Raw genomic sequence first — 17,899 nt, 5'->3', positions numbered from 1 at the left:
ACACACACACACACACACACACACACACACACACACACACACACACACACACACACACACACACACACACACACACACACACACACACTGTTGATTCTTACACTCCAGAATCTTCTACAACTTTAGAAAATATGCGGGAGTTTCGCAATACATATTTAACACTATACATTATGTACATTTCTAAATATAAATTTAATTTAAACAAAACATCGATCTTAAAATGAATATAAAATAATAAATCCGTCACAAAAAAAACAAGTACGTTAAATGTCATTTCTTGTTCAAGGCTACATTAATGAATAAGAAAATTTTCCGAAATGGTTATTTTTGTACTCGTTCATTTGGTGTTTTCATTCGTAAATACGAGCGGACGAGTACTTTTTTCCCACTTGTTATAGAAAACCAGTACATAAAGGTTCACTTACATTTTCTTTTTTAACCTATGATGTGCCATAGAATTGTAATTATTCAGGTGTCCAGTTGTCAACACTTCCATAAAGAACATGTTTACGAATCTTTTTAAAGTTTAGTAAATACGTGAATTATAACAGTAGTGGGAGCTTTGAAAAAATGAAACTGCAGCATCAAATTGACCATATTATTTTAAAGTGCCACGTGTTTTAAAAACTGTAGACAAAATAGCATTTCTTTATATAATACGTGTATGTTATATATATATATGTATGCATGCGCGCGCGCGTTTGTTTAATTTTCTTCAACTGCTAAAAGGTTTTTTCCTTTTATTTTTCCTAAAGATTAAATTTATGCGAGTTATTTTTTAAACGTAATTTTGAAACTATTTGGGGGACACATGAAACTCAAGCTTTCGTTTTTTCTTCAATTTGTGACAAATATATTATAATAGGTTTTATACATCTGAATGACAACCTGTTTTTGGAAAATGTAATAACAATATTATGATTTCCAGATCTTAAAGAAGATTTTCAATAAAGATTTGCATTTGTAATAAATATGGCTTGACAAGTTGTAATATTTAATAAGGTGTATTTTAATTTTGTGGGTTTCTTCTTTCATTTTTCGATAAGTTTAATGCTTTTTGAATTACTAATACCAGCTGATACTGATCTAAAACTTGCTTGTCGTTGTTTCACTTTTAGAGACTGCAACCTCGGACTTTCTCCCAGCTAACACCAAGAATGGCCATGTCAGCAGTGAGCCAGAACCCATTCCCATACAGCAAGGAGAACGAAAGAAAAGGAGAAAGAAGAAGAGAAGGGAACCAAGTTTGGCAGCCAGCACTTTTGAAGGTCATTAAAGCTAGTTCTAAAAACAAATGTTTTATTTCTTTTATCATCTAGTTTCATTCTTATGGTGAAAGATTTCATTATCAGTATTTTAGCTAACACTGAGTTTGGGTGAAACTTTCTTTTAGATTTACTGGACATGGAATATCATGAGTAGCATTTAGAATATTTATTCTGTGGGGTGTACAATCACCATAAAATTAGAAGATATTCATTGGTTTTAAAACCTGTTAATTCTTTTAGGCTAATATTTAATTAGTAAACAGATTCAGTGTTCAAATATTTTCAAAATCTGTTCTGTAAAGATGCCATCTTTTGTATAGGAGACAACTGCCTTTCAGTACATCTTGGTTGGTATACTATTATCTAGGTTACCATAATTTTCTAAATATAATGCACACACTAATCTTCATGAACAAAGAGTCAACGTTACCTTATCACCATAGATAATACACAACTAGCCTTTTTCAACACTGATTCAGCATGGCTTTAACAAGTGTTGCCTTACAAATGCCATGGATGGTTCAGAATATATCATCTTGTATGATGATACTGCTGCTGTAGATAACAAAGATGAAGACTGTGTTTGTGGTGATGCCATTTATAGTGAAGACAAGACAGAAGTTGCGTCAACTTCTCAAGGGCAGTGATTTGGACTGAGATTTGAAGGCTTCACTGAAAATTATTTGTAGTTTTGAATATGAAATGTAATGTGGCGATAACATTTCTAGCTTTTCAAAACTCATGTTTAAAAATGCTGAAAAATGAATGAAAATGGGAGGCAGTTCTCGTTTATGCCTCAGAAACAGAGATAATTAATAACAGACATCATTGAAATGCAACATTTCTAGTAAGTGTACATTATCATTCACAATGCATTTTTGAAAAAATGGTCTGGACTGGCTGGAAAAGTCCCCTGATATTTGTTATGTATTATATGCACCCTAACTTCTAAAGACATTTTTAGTTAAAAAAAAATCATGTACTATATTTTGAAAGTTATGTTAGCTAATTCTGACTTTGCCACTGAATGATATAATATAGAAGTACCTGTGGCTTTGTTATCATAGTTTGTTAATGATTTTGAGGTTTTTATTGAACTTGTACCTGGAATTAAGATTTTATTCATGACAATTTTACAGTAAGCATGTCTGTTGTACATGATAGTAATTTTTTGTGGTTAGTATATTAATATTTGAAATGTATTGTAGAAAGTCGAAATAAGCATTTTCTAGGGGAATGTTGTGTTTCAAAACATCTAAATTTAATTGATTTGAACACCAAATGTATGTAATAATGATTCATACTTGTTCTTCACAGATCTGTACAGACTGACAGGAGAAATACTTGGAGAGGGAGCATATGCTTCAGTTAGAACATGTATTAACCTTTATACAGGGAATGAATATGCTGTTAAGGTATGACTTGTATGGTAGTGTTCATGGAAGAGTAGGTTGTAATAAATACTAGTCAGAGTATAGTACAATTTTACTCAATTGTTTTAAAACACTTCTTATATGACTTTTCAAACTTACTTGTACATTGTTTTATTTAAAAAGAATAAAAATAAATGCATGTAGCATATAGTACTTTTGGTAACTGTAATTATCTTAATGTTTCTGATTTATCTTTATATACAAAATACCTATGGACATAAAAGTTAACTGACAAGGTTGTCCAATAACAGAGCAGTTACATTCTAATACTTGATTTTTATGTAGTGATATTTTTTTTTTGGAAGACTAATAATCTTTTTTCTTTCTTTATCTGGTATTAAAATTACAGTACATTCTTCTTTTAATGCCTTCTCTACTGTAGATCATTGAAAAAGAACCTAGCCACAGTCGGGCTCGAGTATTCCGAGAGATAGAAACATTCCACCACTGCCAGGGGCAAAAGAACATTATCCAACTTATTGAATTTTTTGAGGAGGAAGACAGGTGGGTTCAAGGAAATGGTACTAAAGCATTTTATTTATATTCATATAAATATCCTGTAAGTTTTTTTCATACTACTACTACTAATAATAGTAATAATAATAATGCATATATACTGTAGCGAGGATGATTACCATGAAATGTTAAATATGTACATGTTTTATTAAGCAAGGTTACTGTTATAAGAAAGTACAGTTCTCTATGAAATATCAAAGTTTGAGGATAAGTTGTAAAAAGGGCTGTGTAATGCATTAGTCAGTTTTAATATTTTTATACTAAAAAATTAGAATTAAATAGTTGCTGACTTACCTATTCTTATATGTGAATGAATATAATATTGGACTAAATATCTTGTATGGTTTTGGATCTTTAATTTCTCCAGGTGAATTCCCACTTGTCTTCTGGTATATTCCTCTATTGTGTATAGATCTGGGTGAATTACTTACTAATTGGTATGATTGATAATTTGTGAACATTGATTACATCAATTAGTGTCACATAAAGTGATCACGTATTCAAAATTAGTGTTTCCCAATTATTACAACTATCAAAGTAATAGACATATTGCCATTACAATTTTGTTTTATTATTTTGAATTAATTCAAGGTTAGTCAACTTAAATAATTAGTGTCATGACTTGCAAAAATAATCAACTAATTAAAATCAGTGTTTTCTGTTATTCCAACTGTTCAAGGCTTATGTGAGAATAATAAGTTAGTTGAACATAACCAATTAATGACTGTGACAATCATATAGTAAATTCCACTAATCACTGTGGTCTAACTGTGTATAAATATTTTAAGCAGAATTTACCTGACTCAAATGTCTAACAGGATAAAACACACATTCGTTATTTTGTGTATCAGATAAAGAATTACCACAATAAAATTTCTGCAGTTAAAAGTTTTTTCAGTAGAAAGTGATTTTTACAAATGTATAGTTTTCAATATTTGAAAATTGTAGATCCTATTAAGAATATGCAAATTGTTGCAGTCGAAATAATAACGAAATACATGGTGTATCATAATCTTCTGCAGTTAATATTTTTTTAGCATTATTTTATACTACTAAGCATGGTTTTATCTCTTCTTATAGGTTTTATTTGGTTTTTGAAAAAATATGTGGAGGTAAGCATATATTGTTCACTCTGAATATTTTGGTAAATTTATAAACAAGTATCCTTAACTTTTTTTATAATATAGCTATGTTTGACGTGTATAATTAATAGATTACAAGAAGCTTAGAGATGAGAATTTAAAAAATTTGAAATAGCTGTCATTCTGTTAAGACTTTAGCAATCAAAGGAATACCATTGTATACTTCTCTAGTGTGTTGAACTAGAAAAGATATCTTAGATTTGCTTTACACTTGCCATACTTTTATCATATAAAGCTTTTACACAATCTGTAGATATGAAAGTTTATTTTGTTCCAATTTTTCTGTGTACTTAACTAAAACTTAGTTTAACTGACAAAGTTAGGACATGCTGTGCTGGTACTGCATTACATGAAGAAAATTTTGTAATCGTTATCCTTTTCGAGATAATTTATCTTAAAGCTTATAATGGTTAGTTGTTTCAGTGACATTGAATCCTCTAATCTACTAATATAATTTTTCTTTCTTTTACTTAGGCCCACTTTTAGCTCATATTGAGAAACGGGTCCATTTCACAGAGAATGAAGTTAGTATTATTATCAGGGACATTGCTGAAGCTTTGAAGTTTTTACACAAAAAAGGTGCAGTTTTTAAGATTTGACTTGAAGGTGAAACAGCTTTACTAATTGTCATTTTGACTTAAAAATCACATTTTTGGTTATGCTTCCTTTGTACCTATATTGACTGAAATGAAGTTATCTTTATTGATTTTGCAGGCATAGCACACAGAGATCTAAAGCCAGAGAACATTTTATGCTTCAGTGAAGATCAAGTTAGTAGTTGTTTTTTTTCCAAATTCATTGGTCAATTTAAAAAGAGGTAATTTTTCTACAAAATGTAAGATTTTTAGGTATCTAATTGTTATCTTGGTTTCATTTTTATATATTGTCACATATAAAGCTGTTACATATTTTTGAAGATTTGTTCATCGACCGTATTTCATTTCGGATTTATCTTATTAATCCCTGTGATCTTGATTTAATAAATTATAATTTTATATTAAAAGAAGTGTCAGCTAAAGGATTTTGGCTTTGTCAGGTCTATCCAGTCAAAATTTGTGATTTTGACTTGAGTAGTGGGATCATCTTTGGTAGCACAACTCCAGTCAGCACTCCTGAGCTCTTGACTCCAGTTGGCTCAGCTGAATTCATGGCACCAGAAGTAGTGGAAGCCTTTACTGGTGAGGCCACCACGTACGACAAACGTTGTGACTTGTGGAGTCTTGGTGTGATCATGTACGATTTTTTCTCCTCTTTCTCTTTGGTCTTAGTTGTGTTTATACAAGTTTTTAATAAGGTAATTTAAGCTTGACTTTTTTATTGAATTTTGTTAGTAAAATATTAATTGTGTTGAAGTGCTTTTTTGTTATATAGTCGTATGTTAATTAACTAGTACATTTAATTGGTAACTTTTGTAAATTTATGTAATCGCAACTATCTGTGTGGTTTTTTATGTACAAAACTGGTGTAAAATAAGAATTACTGATCGTATTGTTCTCATGCAAAAATAAGTAAACTGATTTTCATAAAAATGAATTTTTCTATTTAGGTACATACTGTTGTGTGGTTATCCTCCTTTTTATGGACGTTGTGGGAGTGATTGTGGATGGGAACATGGCGAATTTTGTGAAGCTTGTCAGGTGAATAAAATATTTTCATTTTGAATATCTAAAACCACAAATTTTGACAAATTCCTGATTAATTTATTTAAATTAAATTTCTTTGTAAAGAACAGATCTTTATTGTTTCTGAAGTATATTATAAATTTTACAAACTAAATATACATACATTAAAAAAAAAAAAATTTTTTTTCAGTTTTTTGAATTTCAATATGAAACTAGCATTTTAATATTGACGTTTTAATTTTGTTTAGTCTGACAGACTTGCAATGCTAGAAACTGGGTTTCAATACCCGTGGTGGGCAGAGCACAGATAGCCCATTGTTTAGCTTTGTGCTTGACTTCAAACGACCAAAAACAAATTACAGGGATATAGTAGAAAAGAAAAAAATATGTATTTTTAAATACTCAAGTAAATATTACACTTGTGTTATTTTCATATATAGAAAAGGGTCATTGTGCCACAGAACTATAGCGATGCTAAAGTAAACTACTACATATTCTCTACATTATGTGGCAATACATACTTAACATGCATATAGCAATGTCCGAGAATTGCAGTGGTAGGTAAAATATATTTATGTATATTAACAACAGGAAATTTTAAATGTGTTTAATTATCCTTATTAAAAGTTGACTGTGATGAAATAATAGATTTACACACACACACACACACACACACACACACACACACACACACACACACACACACACACACACACACACACACACACACACACACACACACACACACTACTTTTTACATTTCATTAGAGTGGTGTTAAACTGAAGCAAATATCACCTTGTTACAAATTCTTACTTGCACTCAATTTTTTAATAGAATTCTAAACTGTGGTGCATAAATATTTCAATGCTAGTTTAGTTTTTGTTGTAATACGTTTTAAATGATTATTTTTCTCGTGTTATGTGTAGGACATGTTGTTCACATGCATTCAAGAAGGAATGTATGATTTTTGTGAACGAGAGTGGTCTTCAATTTCTGAGGAAGCTAAAGATTTGATACGCCATTTGTTAGTTAAGGATGCTAGCCAGCGTTATACTGCAGAGACTGTATTGAGTCATCCATGGGTCAAACATGGTGGACCAACAATCTTTTTGAACACACCAAACATTCTCAGGAAGTAAGTTAACAAAATATTGTGCTTTTTTTTAACATTTGAAAGAATGTTACAGCTACTTTACTCAGTATTAACCCTTTACAGCCTAGGATCTCTGGTTTTTACAGGAACAAAATGACATCAAGTTTCGAATAATTATCTATTTCCTCAAATTACCTCTAAAACATAATTATAACTGAAATGTTAAGATTTAAAGTTTTCTCTTGATGGAAATTTTAAGATTCTTTTGTATAAAATGATTAAACAAAAATAACTGCTAGCCCTAATTCTTGATTTTGGCATCTTTTTGTAATTATTAATGAGATGTTGGAAATTTGTTACATTTTCTGCCTATGCAGATACAACTTGTCAGTGGATAAAATTAAGCTGGGAATTTGTTGACTTGGTACCTATTTGTAGCTCAAATAGTTTGTAAACAGCAAATATTTAAAGTTGGTGATGTCAAACTGAAATTTAACTAACTGCATGTTATTTTTCATAATTTTCAAGTTGTGAAACTGATAAAAATAAAATAAAAAATCATAACATTAGTTTTCAGATGACATTGTTTTTTTTCCTCAATCTATTTGTCTTGGAGCTTCCTCTCTTCCTTGTATTGTTACACTAGACTGTAAAGTTCTAAAATTTCTGGCTGCATTTTGAGGTACCTCAAAACTGAATTTTTTTGTCTTGCAAGTTAGTAATGGTCTTATAATATTTGTATGCCATAAAAGTTAATGAATTAGCTTAATGAGTTTCCCTCCAGGTTTATAATTGCTTTAGCAGTTAATTACCTGTTTACAAGAACACCAGAGTTCTGCAACTGGAGGCTATTATGAACATTAGCTTCGTATTTGTCCCTCTGGTAAAGGTAGAGATTGTGACTAGTAAAAGGAGAACACGGATAGTACTTATCTTGCTCTACTTTATACAAAAAACTTACTTATTTGTATTAGTTTTAATGCTTTAGATAATTTATTATTGCACAATTTCTTTGACCAGAGTAATCTAGCTCGTGACATCTCTGGGCTTACTATAGTATACATGTGAAAACTGACTTTTAGGTCAGTAGTTACGTGGACCATGCTTAATGGAATTGTAAATATCTGTTATAAATTGATCATTATTGTATTATTAGTTATTAAAACAACAACAACAAATTTTAAAAGGCCCCATAGTTATCATACCATGTGTTTGAATTGTTCATGTTTCAGATGAGGTGACTTAAGTTTTATTAATTAATTTTCATTAATGCAACTCAAAGATGGAAAGATGCATGCCACTGGGTTTTAAGGGATTAAAGTGTTTTTTTATTCATATATATTTGCCATATCTTGGTTTGAAAAATTAAATTAATGTATTTCTTTAGGAACAAAAGTGCACGAGACCTAGCAGCTTTTACGGAAAGTGCTAATGCTGTGAAACGGATGGTGGTACACCATGTCACTTTCAGTATGGAAATGATTAGGCCACCTTGTTGGGAAGATGATGAAAATTTTATTGAAACTTCATCTCCACCAATGGATGAGTCACCACCACCACCACACATTTTTAAACTGTCACCTCCAAATGATTCAAAATTAGCCCAACGCCGTTTACGAAACTTGAGTTTAAGACAAGCTGTGGAATCAGTTGTTGTGAGTTGATTATTTAGTTTTAAACTTTTTTCTCCCTGGACATACATGGTGAAGTGTTTAGTTGGATCATTAAGTCATTCTGTGGTACTACTTTACTTGAACAGGAGTTTTTAATTTTAATAATATTCACAAAAGAAAGCTTTTAACTAGAGGAACTTTTTGTATAAACTCTGTAGTCTTCACTGGTATATAGCTGCCCCTTTGCTGTGTGCTTCTTAGCAATTGTACTTTTAACTATTTGACAACAGATTATAAGTAATACTAATATTTCATTGTTATTCTTCAGTATGGCCAGCTCAAGAATGATATTCCTGGACACTTGTGATAACTTTTATCAAGTTTAAGTGTGTCAAAATGTCAGTCTTGAGCTAGTCCTGCCAAAGTAAACAATGAATTGCTACCTGTAAAAATCTTAAATACTCTTATCACACTGTTATAAAAGCCTTTTTCCCAAGAGACCGAGAAGTGTATTTACTTTCATAATAAAGTTACAAATCCATCTTGAACTTGGTAAGGTTCTTTGTTCCCACTTGACTGAAGAGAAATATCAATATATCTTGCTCCTCAGTTACAGTATTGGTGGCTTTCTGATACCCTAACATGTAGAAAACAATTTTTTTTCTTTTTTTGGGGCTTATTTAACCTCTACAATTTCTACATCGATGTTGTTAATGATATTTTATCATTTTTAGAGGAACTGTATTTTTCCCAGAAAGACTATTCAGTGTAATGTATGTAACTATGTAATTTCACTATATTTCTGAACATGGTTGTAGCAAATGACTTATTTTCTTTTAACAGTTAAAAAAACAAAACAAAAAAAACTTACACCTTTGTGCATATTATTAGATTCTATAACCATTTGTTATTGGGATGTTTTTAAATATGAAAATTAATTATTTTAGATAGTAGACTTTACTGAAGGTCTGTAATTTTCCTTTCTGCTATTTTGGAAACCAAAATGATAGCTGACATTGCATGAACAGCAACTTGAGTACCTTTTCAGAAATACGTTCGTTAGTTTCAAAACATTACATGACAACTTAAGAATTGCATTTTAAACTATTGTAACTTTAAATGTGAATTACTTGGACTTAAGATTTTGCTTCTGCAGTCATTGCCATTAAACATTTAGTTAAATTTTGATATTTAAGTTAGTTTTCATGAATGCACATATATTTTAATGTTTTACCACTTTTATTTAGTTCAGTGTTTTTCCTTAAAAATGCAACTTAATTACAGTTAAAATGTTCCTGCAGTGTTCATTATATAATAACTTTCCTCTTCATCATTCCTTGAATTTGTTAATAAAAATACAACAAAAATTAATAAAAAAAAAAAAAGTTATACAAAAATGTGGTTCATTTGATTCAGTATTTAGATTATGTAAGAATAAAAATGTGATGAAATTATGGAAGTTTACGTTAGTAAAGACAGAATGACAGATTTTAAAAAATTCCGTCCAGTCTGAAAGAAATAACTTCTTGTAAAACTTGATTTTCCCCAGCTTGGTGTTTGTTTAGTACTATCAATAATGTACCTGTATGCTCAAAATGCTCTACAAAGAGACCATAATGAATGAATTGTCTATTGGGTTTGTGAAGAGAACTTGGTGATTGAATTATTTGGATTATTCCCTCTGGCAGATTAGAACTTTTTCTAATTTTGTTTGAATTACTACAAGTAAAGTAGTCTGAAGTTTTGGAACATATTTACAATTAAAGAAAAAAAAAAAATTGTAGAAAAGGAAATAACCTGGTTGTTAAAATGTCTATATATTACAGATAAAAATTTGGATGCACCCAATGTACATCAGTAGGAAAAATAAAAATAAAGAATGAGATACAGTTTTTGTTTTATGTTGGTCCTATAGTACACGTGTTGATAAAAGAGATACATTTGGTTATTAATTTGTAATCTAGATCACAATTTATATAATTTGAATTCTACATTACCTTACTGAAATAATATAAAGAAACATTTGTCATGAATAATATTGTGGAGTGTTACTAATTGTTTAACTCAATTTTATGTAACCAATCAAATTGATATTCAAATTATGATATATTTAGAATTTAAATAGTATGATTGACTTAATAGTAAGTTTGAAAACGTTTCCATTACCACTATTTCTTGCACTCTTCCTACTAATGATACAACATCAAAAGGATTGCTTTCATCATTGCAACTAAAATATATTTTAGTTTGTAATATATCTAATTACTTTTCTATAAAGACATGACATAATTTGATAAATCAAATATAAATTTCTAAAATTCATAATGATTGAGAGATGGAAGCATCACACATCATTCAGCCAGCACTGCTTTAGTATTTCTTGTTCACTGCCTGAACCTAATTTCCACGTGAACTTCTTCCAGTTGTTCACACCACGCCACTTGTAAAATAAAAAAAAAAATTAAATGTATTTACAATTCTAAGAAAAAATAAAGCATCATGTAATGACACCATTTTAATAGTTAATTAACTATGCCAGCTGAAGAAAATTATCTAATTGGTTTCAAACAGTTGCATAACTTATTTTCACTAAGTAGAATGTCATTTAAATCCACAATTATCCTGAGATAGATTAGGGTAACCACAGTTAATTAGTGTATAGATACTAAAAAAGTGCAAATTGATTACTTGATATAATTTCTCAATGGGAAAGTAATTATTTTTTTTGCTTTGTTAATCTAAAACATAAAACTACAAAGCTAATCAATTCAACCAGTGACTACAGTAACCAATTAACATTTGGCATTCAAGCATGTGTTATTACTCTGTAAATCAGAAGTTCATGTTTTTAAACAATAATACTTTGAATATCTTGATAGAATGTTCTGTCACAGGAAGAATGATCCAAAGTAAAAGTATATAAAGATATGCCTCACCAATGTGAAATGAAATTAACACTAATTCCATACATGTGTGTTTTCCAAACTTCTGATTTCCAATATAAATTGTATATTCTGATAACCCATGAAGTAGTTTGGAATTTCTTTATTATACTTTAACAGGCTACATTTATTGTGACACGTGCCAATATTTTATTTAGAACATTTTCTATAAACATTTTCAACAGTGTTTAACTTACTTTCACTGAATAACTCAATGATCAAGTATGTTTAACTATGGAATTGAGTTGGTAAACAAATATATAGTTTATGCAAAAAAAAAAATAAATTACATAGCAAACAGTGAAGTGGCTTACCTTTTAATAACCACATTATTCATAATTAAGATATTAAATCATTTAAGAACCTTTTTATCTTAACTTGAAAGGAAATTACTTATAAATGTGTATTATATGCATATGCTAAATTGTGGATGACTGGAGTGAATCTCTTGTATGCCCTAGCTTATCCAGACTTCCCTTTTCTTCTGCAGTTTGTTAGGATTGAATACTAACCTACTGTTGTATAGCCAGAAAAAAACAAAAAAAAACAAGCAGTATATTTACACTTGCATACTCATGAGGAGAACTGTGTAATGGTATTTAATTTATAGTATAAAAGACATGGCAGTGTATTTATACTTATCAAGAAACAATTACAAACTGTGGGTGGGGGATAGAAGACTAAGGTACAAATGCAATATCCTGCTATTTCCTCCTTTTTGACAGGACAAGTGCAGTTTATGTTTTGGTGGGTTACTTGTTTCCCAGACTGAGAAAGTTTTAAAAGCTGGAGGGGAGTATCATTCCAGTCTCCATTTCTCATGCCTAATGCTCCAAAATTAAGTTTTTAGCTTGTGAAGACAAATTATTTTGACTAAGATAGCTTTTTTTCTTCTAGATCTGTAAACACTATGCTGAATGTGATGTATTATGATTATGACCTCAGTATTGTGTGTTACATAGCATATATGATGCAGTTCTCTAATAAAATAAATAAAGCTTATTAATATCAGATCTATATCTTAGCTATTTATAGAATCCATTTGTTAGGCCTAATATGTGCTTGGTGATGTCATATTAATGTTCAAGACTCCTTACGAGTTTCACACTTTTACATTATTTCATAACAGCAAGTTAGTTAACCTGATAAACTTACCCAAAAAGGTAGCCATAACTGATACCAAATTCTAAAATTTATCTTCATTGGATCATTTCCACGTGTAAATTTGGAACACATGGGTGTGTAGGTGTTTAAGTAAGCTTTCAAGAAGTAATTGAATGTGATATCAGCATCCATCCCTGCTTTAACACACTAAAAAAAAAAACAAAGAAATGGGAATTTTATTAAAATAGATATTAACACTATAGCAAAAATAAATATTTATTTTGTTTAATAATATTTATTCTTGGTATGCAATTTCTACTAAACTGACAATAAGCAAAATACAAATTTTAGTGAAGAAAAAATAACAAAGGCCTGATCTATTCTTTGATTCACTACTTCTGTTGCAGCAGACTAGTTTTCTTGAAGTATTACAAATTTAGTGGTGATTAAAAGGCTATATACCAAAATCAAAAAAAGTAAGCAAAACTGGTATCCATTCACTTTCAAACCATTTATGAAACAGTCGTAAACTTTCAGTCTGACTGACTTTGGCAAATTATAATTTTGTTTTTAATTTAACAAATGCATTTATTTATTTTTAGGCTAGTATATCTTTCTTAATTATAAGAAGCAATTACCTAATTTCTAAATTGAAACCATTTTAACTAAACAATATGCAATTATTGATTACAATATAAATATATTAACTTACAATACTCTATCCCACATGCCTTCCACTGACTCTCATCTTACCGTTTTACGTTTAGTATAATTATACAATTAAGTAAAAACGGAAATAATCTTGAAACAAACTCTTTTCATTGTAATGTTTCATGATGACCCTGGGAGCAGTCATCATCTAAGAAATGAATTTTGATAACAAGCAGTTACTGTAATTGTTTCCCAACAATTTCAGAGTCATTAACATTTTAGGATTATTGTTACAACTAAATAAACACCTACAACTAGCTTTTACACTCCACCTGTAACTAAGATATCCCAAACTTTTAAAAGTAGACTTAACAAGAAGCATTTAATATGTTAAAGGAATTATTTCATTATGAAAGTATAACAAAAATGAGATTGCAATATGAACTGTAAGTAGGAAAAAAATAATTATACGATTGAAATTATATTTGATAATATAGAGCTGCATATCTACATACTAATATTTCAAATAAGGTGAATTAATGGTGGCAGTGAACTTACCAAAATTTGAGCAGAAGCATAGCCACCCACAGCAAGTAGTGCCTGAGGTTTGAATACATAATTACGATCCTTGCAGTTCAGCGTAATGTCTAGTTGTGGCTTCATTGTAAATCCTAGGTTTATTTGTATCACAAATATATTTAATTGATATATAGATATGTACTGCGATTTGTAAAGGCTGAATGATCTGTTGAAACATAAACCATGGGTTATCTCTTTCTTCATATCATTACCTAAAATCTAAAGAAAAGAAAGATTCATTTATTAGTTGTTGATTTTTTTAAGGTAATAATGTCACAAAGATATAATGATATATCTTTGCATTATACACTAACCTTTTACAGTTTCATATTAATGCTATATACTGAAATGTGAAACCTGTGGATTGTTTTTAAAATAATCAATACAAATCACAAGTAAGAGAGATTTAACAATGTATTCATTGTATTTGTATGTTGAATTTATGGCAAAGCTACAAAGGTTAACTGCAGCCATTCTAAAGTTTGAACTACTAACCAGAGGGAAGGTAGTTAATCAGCAGCAACCTACTACCCACCGATCATACTAAAGTATTGCCTGTCACTGTTATAACACACCCACAGCTTATAGTACAGGGGAATATATTATGCCAACTCGCACTCAAAAATATATGAAAAAATAAAAATATGTTTACTTTCACAATACTTTTATCTAGTATGTTTATCAAATCCGTCACTGTGTTGTTTAAAACGGGTATATATAATAAAAAGTGCTATTTAGTTGAAAGCCACAAGAAATGGAATAATATATGCTGTTAAGTTTTACTGATCTTAACATTTGAATGCTATATCATGATTGATTGCTTAACATCCTAATCTATAAATGCCTAAGTGTTTGTTTTTCACCTGATGGAAAGATGCTTGAATTTTTGAGCTTTGTCAGCTCAAGTAGTAATGCTCTATTGATAACCCACAAATATGAGTCAATGTTTGTTGAACTCAAACCTCATTAGGGCAGCCTGTTTAACATTCTGCTATCATACAGCTTGTTATACCAGAATAAGTTAACATAAAGCTACTATGCCTCTATGAGACTTATATTGCTGCTATTAAAGAAACACAAAATTGCTAAACAGAAGAAATATCAAACACTTACCTTCAACATGAACTTTGAGTTTTCATTAGTTAGACTGAACATAGCCGATCCAATTTCAAATTTTTTAGAAAGAAATTTTCCTTCTCCAGCAATTTTGGCAAATAGCTTGTATTTAGGTAATGTGGCACCCATAAAGTAACCTATTGAAAATTAAGTTATTGTTCAAGTTATCAGTTGTATAACAAGGCATTATTAATGAAAGAAATACAACAGAAAAATATATTATCTTTGACAAGAAGAGTTGAATTACATGCTACAAAACCTTTAAAACTAGTAAAGTATGAAAGGCCATTATGTTTTTGTTGTTAACCATAAAATTATTGGGCTGGCTGTGCTCTGCCTAACATTAGTACTGAAACCCAATTTTTGGTGTTATAAGTCCTCAGACTTACTGATGAGCAACCAGGTGGAGAAAAGCTGTTAAGCTGCAAAATGAAATGACACACCAACTTTGTAGTGCATTCCATGAATCTCAGCAATGTTTAAACATGTCAATACATAATGAAATGACACACCAACTTTATAGTGCATTCATGATTCTCAGCAATGTTTAAACATGTCCATACATAATGAAATGACACACCAACTTTATAGTGCATTCATGAATCTCAGCAATGTTTAAACATGTCCATACATAATGAAATGACACACCAACTTTATAGTGCATTCCATGAATCTCAGCAATGTTTAAACTTGTCCATACATAATGTACAATTTCATATATTTCATACTTCTGATACTAAAGAATTGGAAAAACTTGTAGTGGCTTTGCATCTTATATTCTCACTGACTTTGTAACTTATAAATAAACTTCTAACCAGACCTGAAAGTATACAACTTTATTACTAGTACTGTTTTGCAGTAGAGTTTAAAAGGAAGCTTCATTTAAGCTTTGTCAAAAATATTCTAATCAAATTATATTTATAGTTCAGTGAAGCAATCTATCAAAATGACTAATACAGATATTTGGTTAATGCTTAAAAACTAACTGAATTGAATGTGTAAAGGGTTATTCCAATAGACTGACTCTGTATTTGAAAAGGACTGTTGACTATAATTCTGAATTTATTATGTGCATCTACAGAAGATGTGCCCAACTTTTACTCAAAATTACAATTCTGCTGCACATGAGAAATCAGATATGTTACAAATGTATTTGTACTCAAGAATTGCAACATTAGTCTGACTTAGACCTTGATAAGGCAGAATGCAATGTAATGGTCATATGAGGAATAAAATACTTTTGTCCATTATACAGTTTAAATAATGTATTTGCATAACTTCTAGAGCCTCCAAAATGCATATGCACAGTTTGTTTCAGTATCCTTATATAGTGTATCTGGAATTTTCTCTCCTTCATCATGAACTGCCACTAAATTAACATTGTAGGATAAAATGAATAATTGATAACTCTGACATCAGAAACATTATACCATGTTAAAGGAAACTCTGTAAAACATCATAGCGCATAATTTAACACCTATCCATGCATATAAGGTTAAAAGATAAAAATAAATAGATCATGATTATTATTTTTCAGTTGCCATGAAACTTAACATTTTCTATTTTGAATTGTCTTTCATGTGCCTTTCAGAGATATATTTAGTGCATTTTAAAGATCTGAAAAATACAGGAATGAAAATCTTTAAGCCTTCTAATCTCAGGTTTTGTGGACTATGGCCTGCATAGAATTAGAAAGTAGCAACACAAATGATTATACACTCCTCATTCTGTCCAACATTTTTTTTTTTAAACAGTTAGTTGATATCACAGATGCAGATTAATATATGTTATAATACATAATTAATTAACTAACACATCACCTGCATAAAATCTTCCATAGATGTCACTGTTTCCTAACTGCTGATAAGCAAGACAGTGTTTTTATTGCTATATAGGTTATTATCGTTTTCAAATTCATTCTTGCTTTGAATGATTTCATAATCTTTATTGAAATTCCATGAATGACAGTTCTTGGATGTCCATCTCTTTTGTCGATTGATGACACTGCTAGTGAACTGAAATGCTTTTTCATTCACCTGAAAAATGATTTCTTTAGCTTGTTGAGCAGATTTGATTTCCAAATAATCATATATATCTTCCAAAAAAGATGGGCAGTTTATATAACTTTCCGAGGTGTTTAACAGAACAAATCCGAGGTATTCATCCAAATATGTAAAAGTTCTTCTTGCTACAGACTTCAAGCGACCTGATTCATAAAACAAAAAGAGATTTTCCAAAAATACAACCAAAACAATATGACACATCATTCAAAGTTTCAAATTAAGGCATAGAGCTGTTTTCCATATTTTTGGTTTTAAAGCTCAGTTGATTCTATCATGTTATCTAAGTTAAGTAATAATATAAAAAATAATTAGTATATGCAAGATCTCTACAGTCTACCTCAAATATTTAGGGTTACAATATAATAAGTATTCTACTGTATACATATAGAAGTGGTATCTTAATCTACATTATTAAAAAAATTGAATATTTTAATGAAATAATTAAAGAGACAAAGCAACATGCACACGTTGGAAACAATGATCATTGGAGAGTTTGTGAGGCACCCAAACACCTTCTATATGGATTTTTCTCATATTCCTTAGATGTTTACTTATTGTTTCATTAGAGACATGCAATTTCAGGGCCATTTCCTGAGTGTGTTGCCTTGTGTTAGACTCAACAAGTCTTCAGAGCATCAACATCAATTCCAACATGTTGGCCCTTGCCATCACAGTTTTTAAAGTTAAAGTCAACTGAACGAAATTTGCTGAACCATCGTTGACACTTACAAACATTCAAAACATTATCATTAAATT

The 17,899-nt window shown here is 30.0% G+C and overlaps 2 protein-coding genes across 2 annotated transcripts in view; one reads left to right on the top strand and one right to left on the bottom strand.

Annotated features, from left to right (window-relative positions):
* LOC106467662 (MAP kinase-interacting serine/threonine-protein kinase 1-like) overlaps positions 1-10,573 on the top strand; it is a 21,323-nt gene extending 10,750 nt beyond the window's left edge. The window contains exons 2-11 of the mRNA XM_013928034.2: positions 1,119-1,268; positions 2,586-2,683; positions 3,084-3,205; positions 4,298-4,329; positions 4,834-4,938; positions 5,074-5,129; positions 5,396-5,592; positions 5,906-5,996; positions 6,909-7,117; positions 8,463-10,573. Of these exons, the coding sequence (XP_013783488.1) occupies positions 1,119-1,268; positions 2,586-2,683; positions 3,084-3,205; positions 4,298-4,329; positions 4,834-4,938; positions 5,074-5,129; positions 5,396-5,592; positions 5,906-5,996; positions 6,909-7,117; positions 8,463-8,739 (1,337 nt within the window). The 3' untranslated portion in view covers positions 8,740-10,573. The remainder of the gene's footprint in view (positions 1-1,118; positions 1,269-2,585; positions 2,684-3,083; positions 3,206-4,297; positions 4,330-4,833; positions 4,939-5,073; positions 5,130-5,395; positions 5,593-5,905; positions 5,997-6,908; positions 7,118-8,462) is intronic.
* Positions 10,574-10,838: 265 nt separating this feature from the next.
* The window catches only part of LOC111087826, a 26,309-nt gene continuing 19,248 nt past the window's right edge, over positions 10,839-17,899 (bottom strand). The window contains exons 9-13 of the mRNA XM_022395865.1: positions 16,901-17,286; positions 15,078-15,217; positions 13,944-14,183; positions 12,786-12,941; positions 10,839-11,128 (exon numbers count right to left, since the gene is read on the bottom strand). Coding sequence (XP_022251573.1) covers positions 16,934-17,286 — 353 coding nt within the window. The 3' untranslated portion in view covers positions 10,839-11,128; positions 12,786-12,941; positions 13,944-14,183; positions 15,078-15,217; positions 16,901-16,933. The remainder of the gene's footprint in view (positions 11,129-12,785; positions 12,942-13,943; positions 14,184-15,077; positions 15,218-16,900; positions 17,287-17,899) is intronic.

The sequence above is a fragment of the Limulus polyphemus genome, unplaced genomic scaffold (genome assembly GCF_000517525.1).
Source record: "Limulus polyphemus unplaced genomic scaffold, Limulus_polyphemus-2.1.2 Scaffold2698, whole genome shotgun sequence".
In the NCBI taxonomy this organism is placed as follows: domain Eukaryota; kingdom Metazoa; phylum Arthropoda; class Merostomata; order Xiphosura; family Limulidae; genus Limulus; species Limulus polyphemus.
The sequence above is the reverse complement of the archived record's forward strand: the minus strand, read 5'-3'. Positions and strand labels throughout refer to the sequence as shown.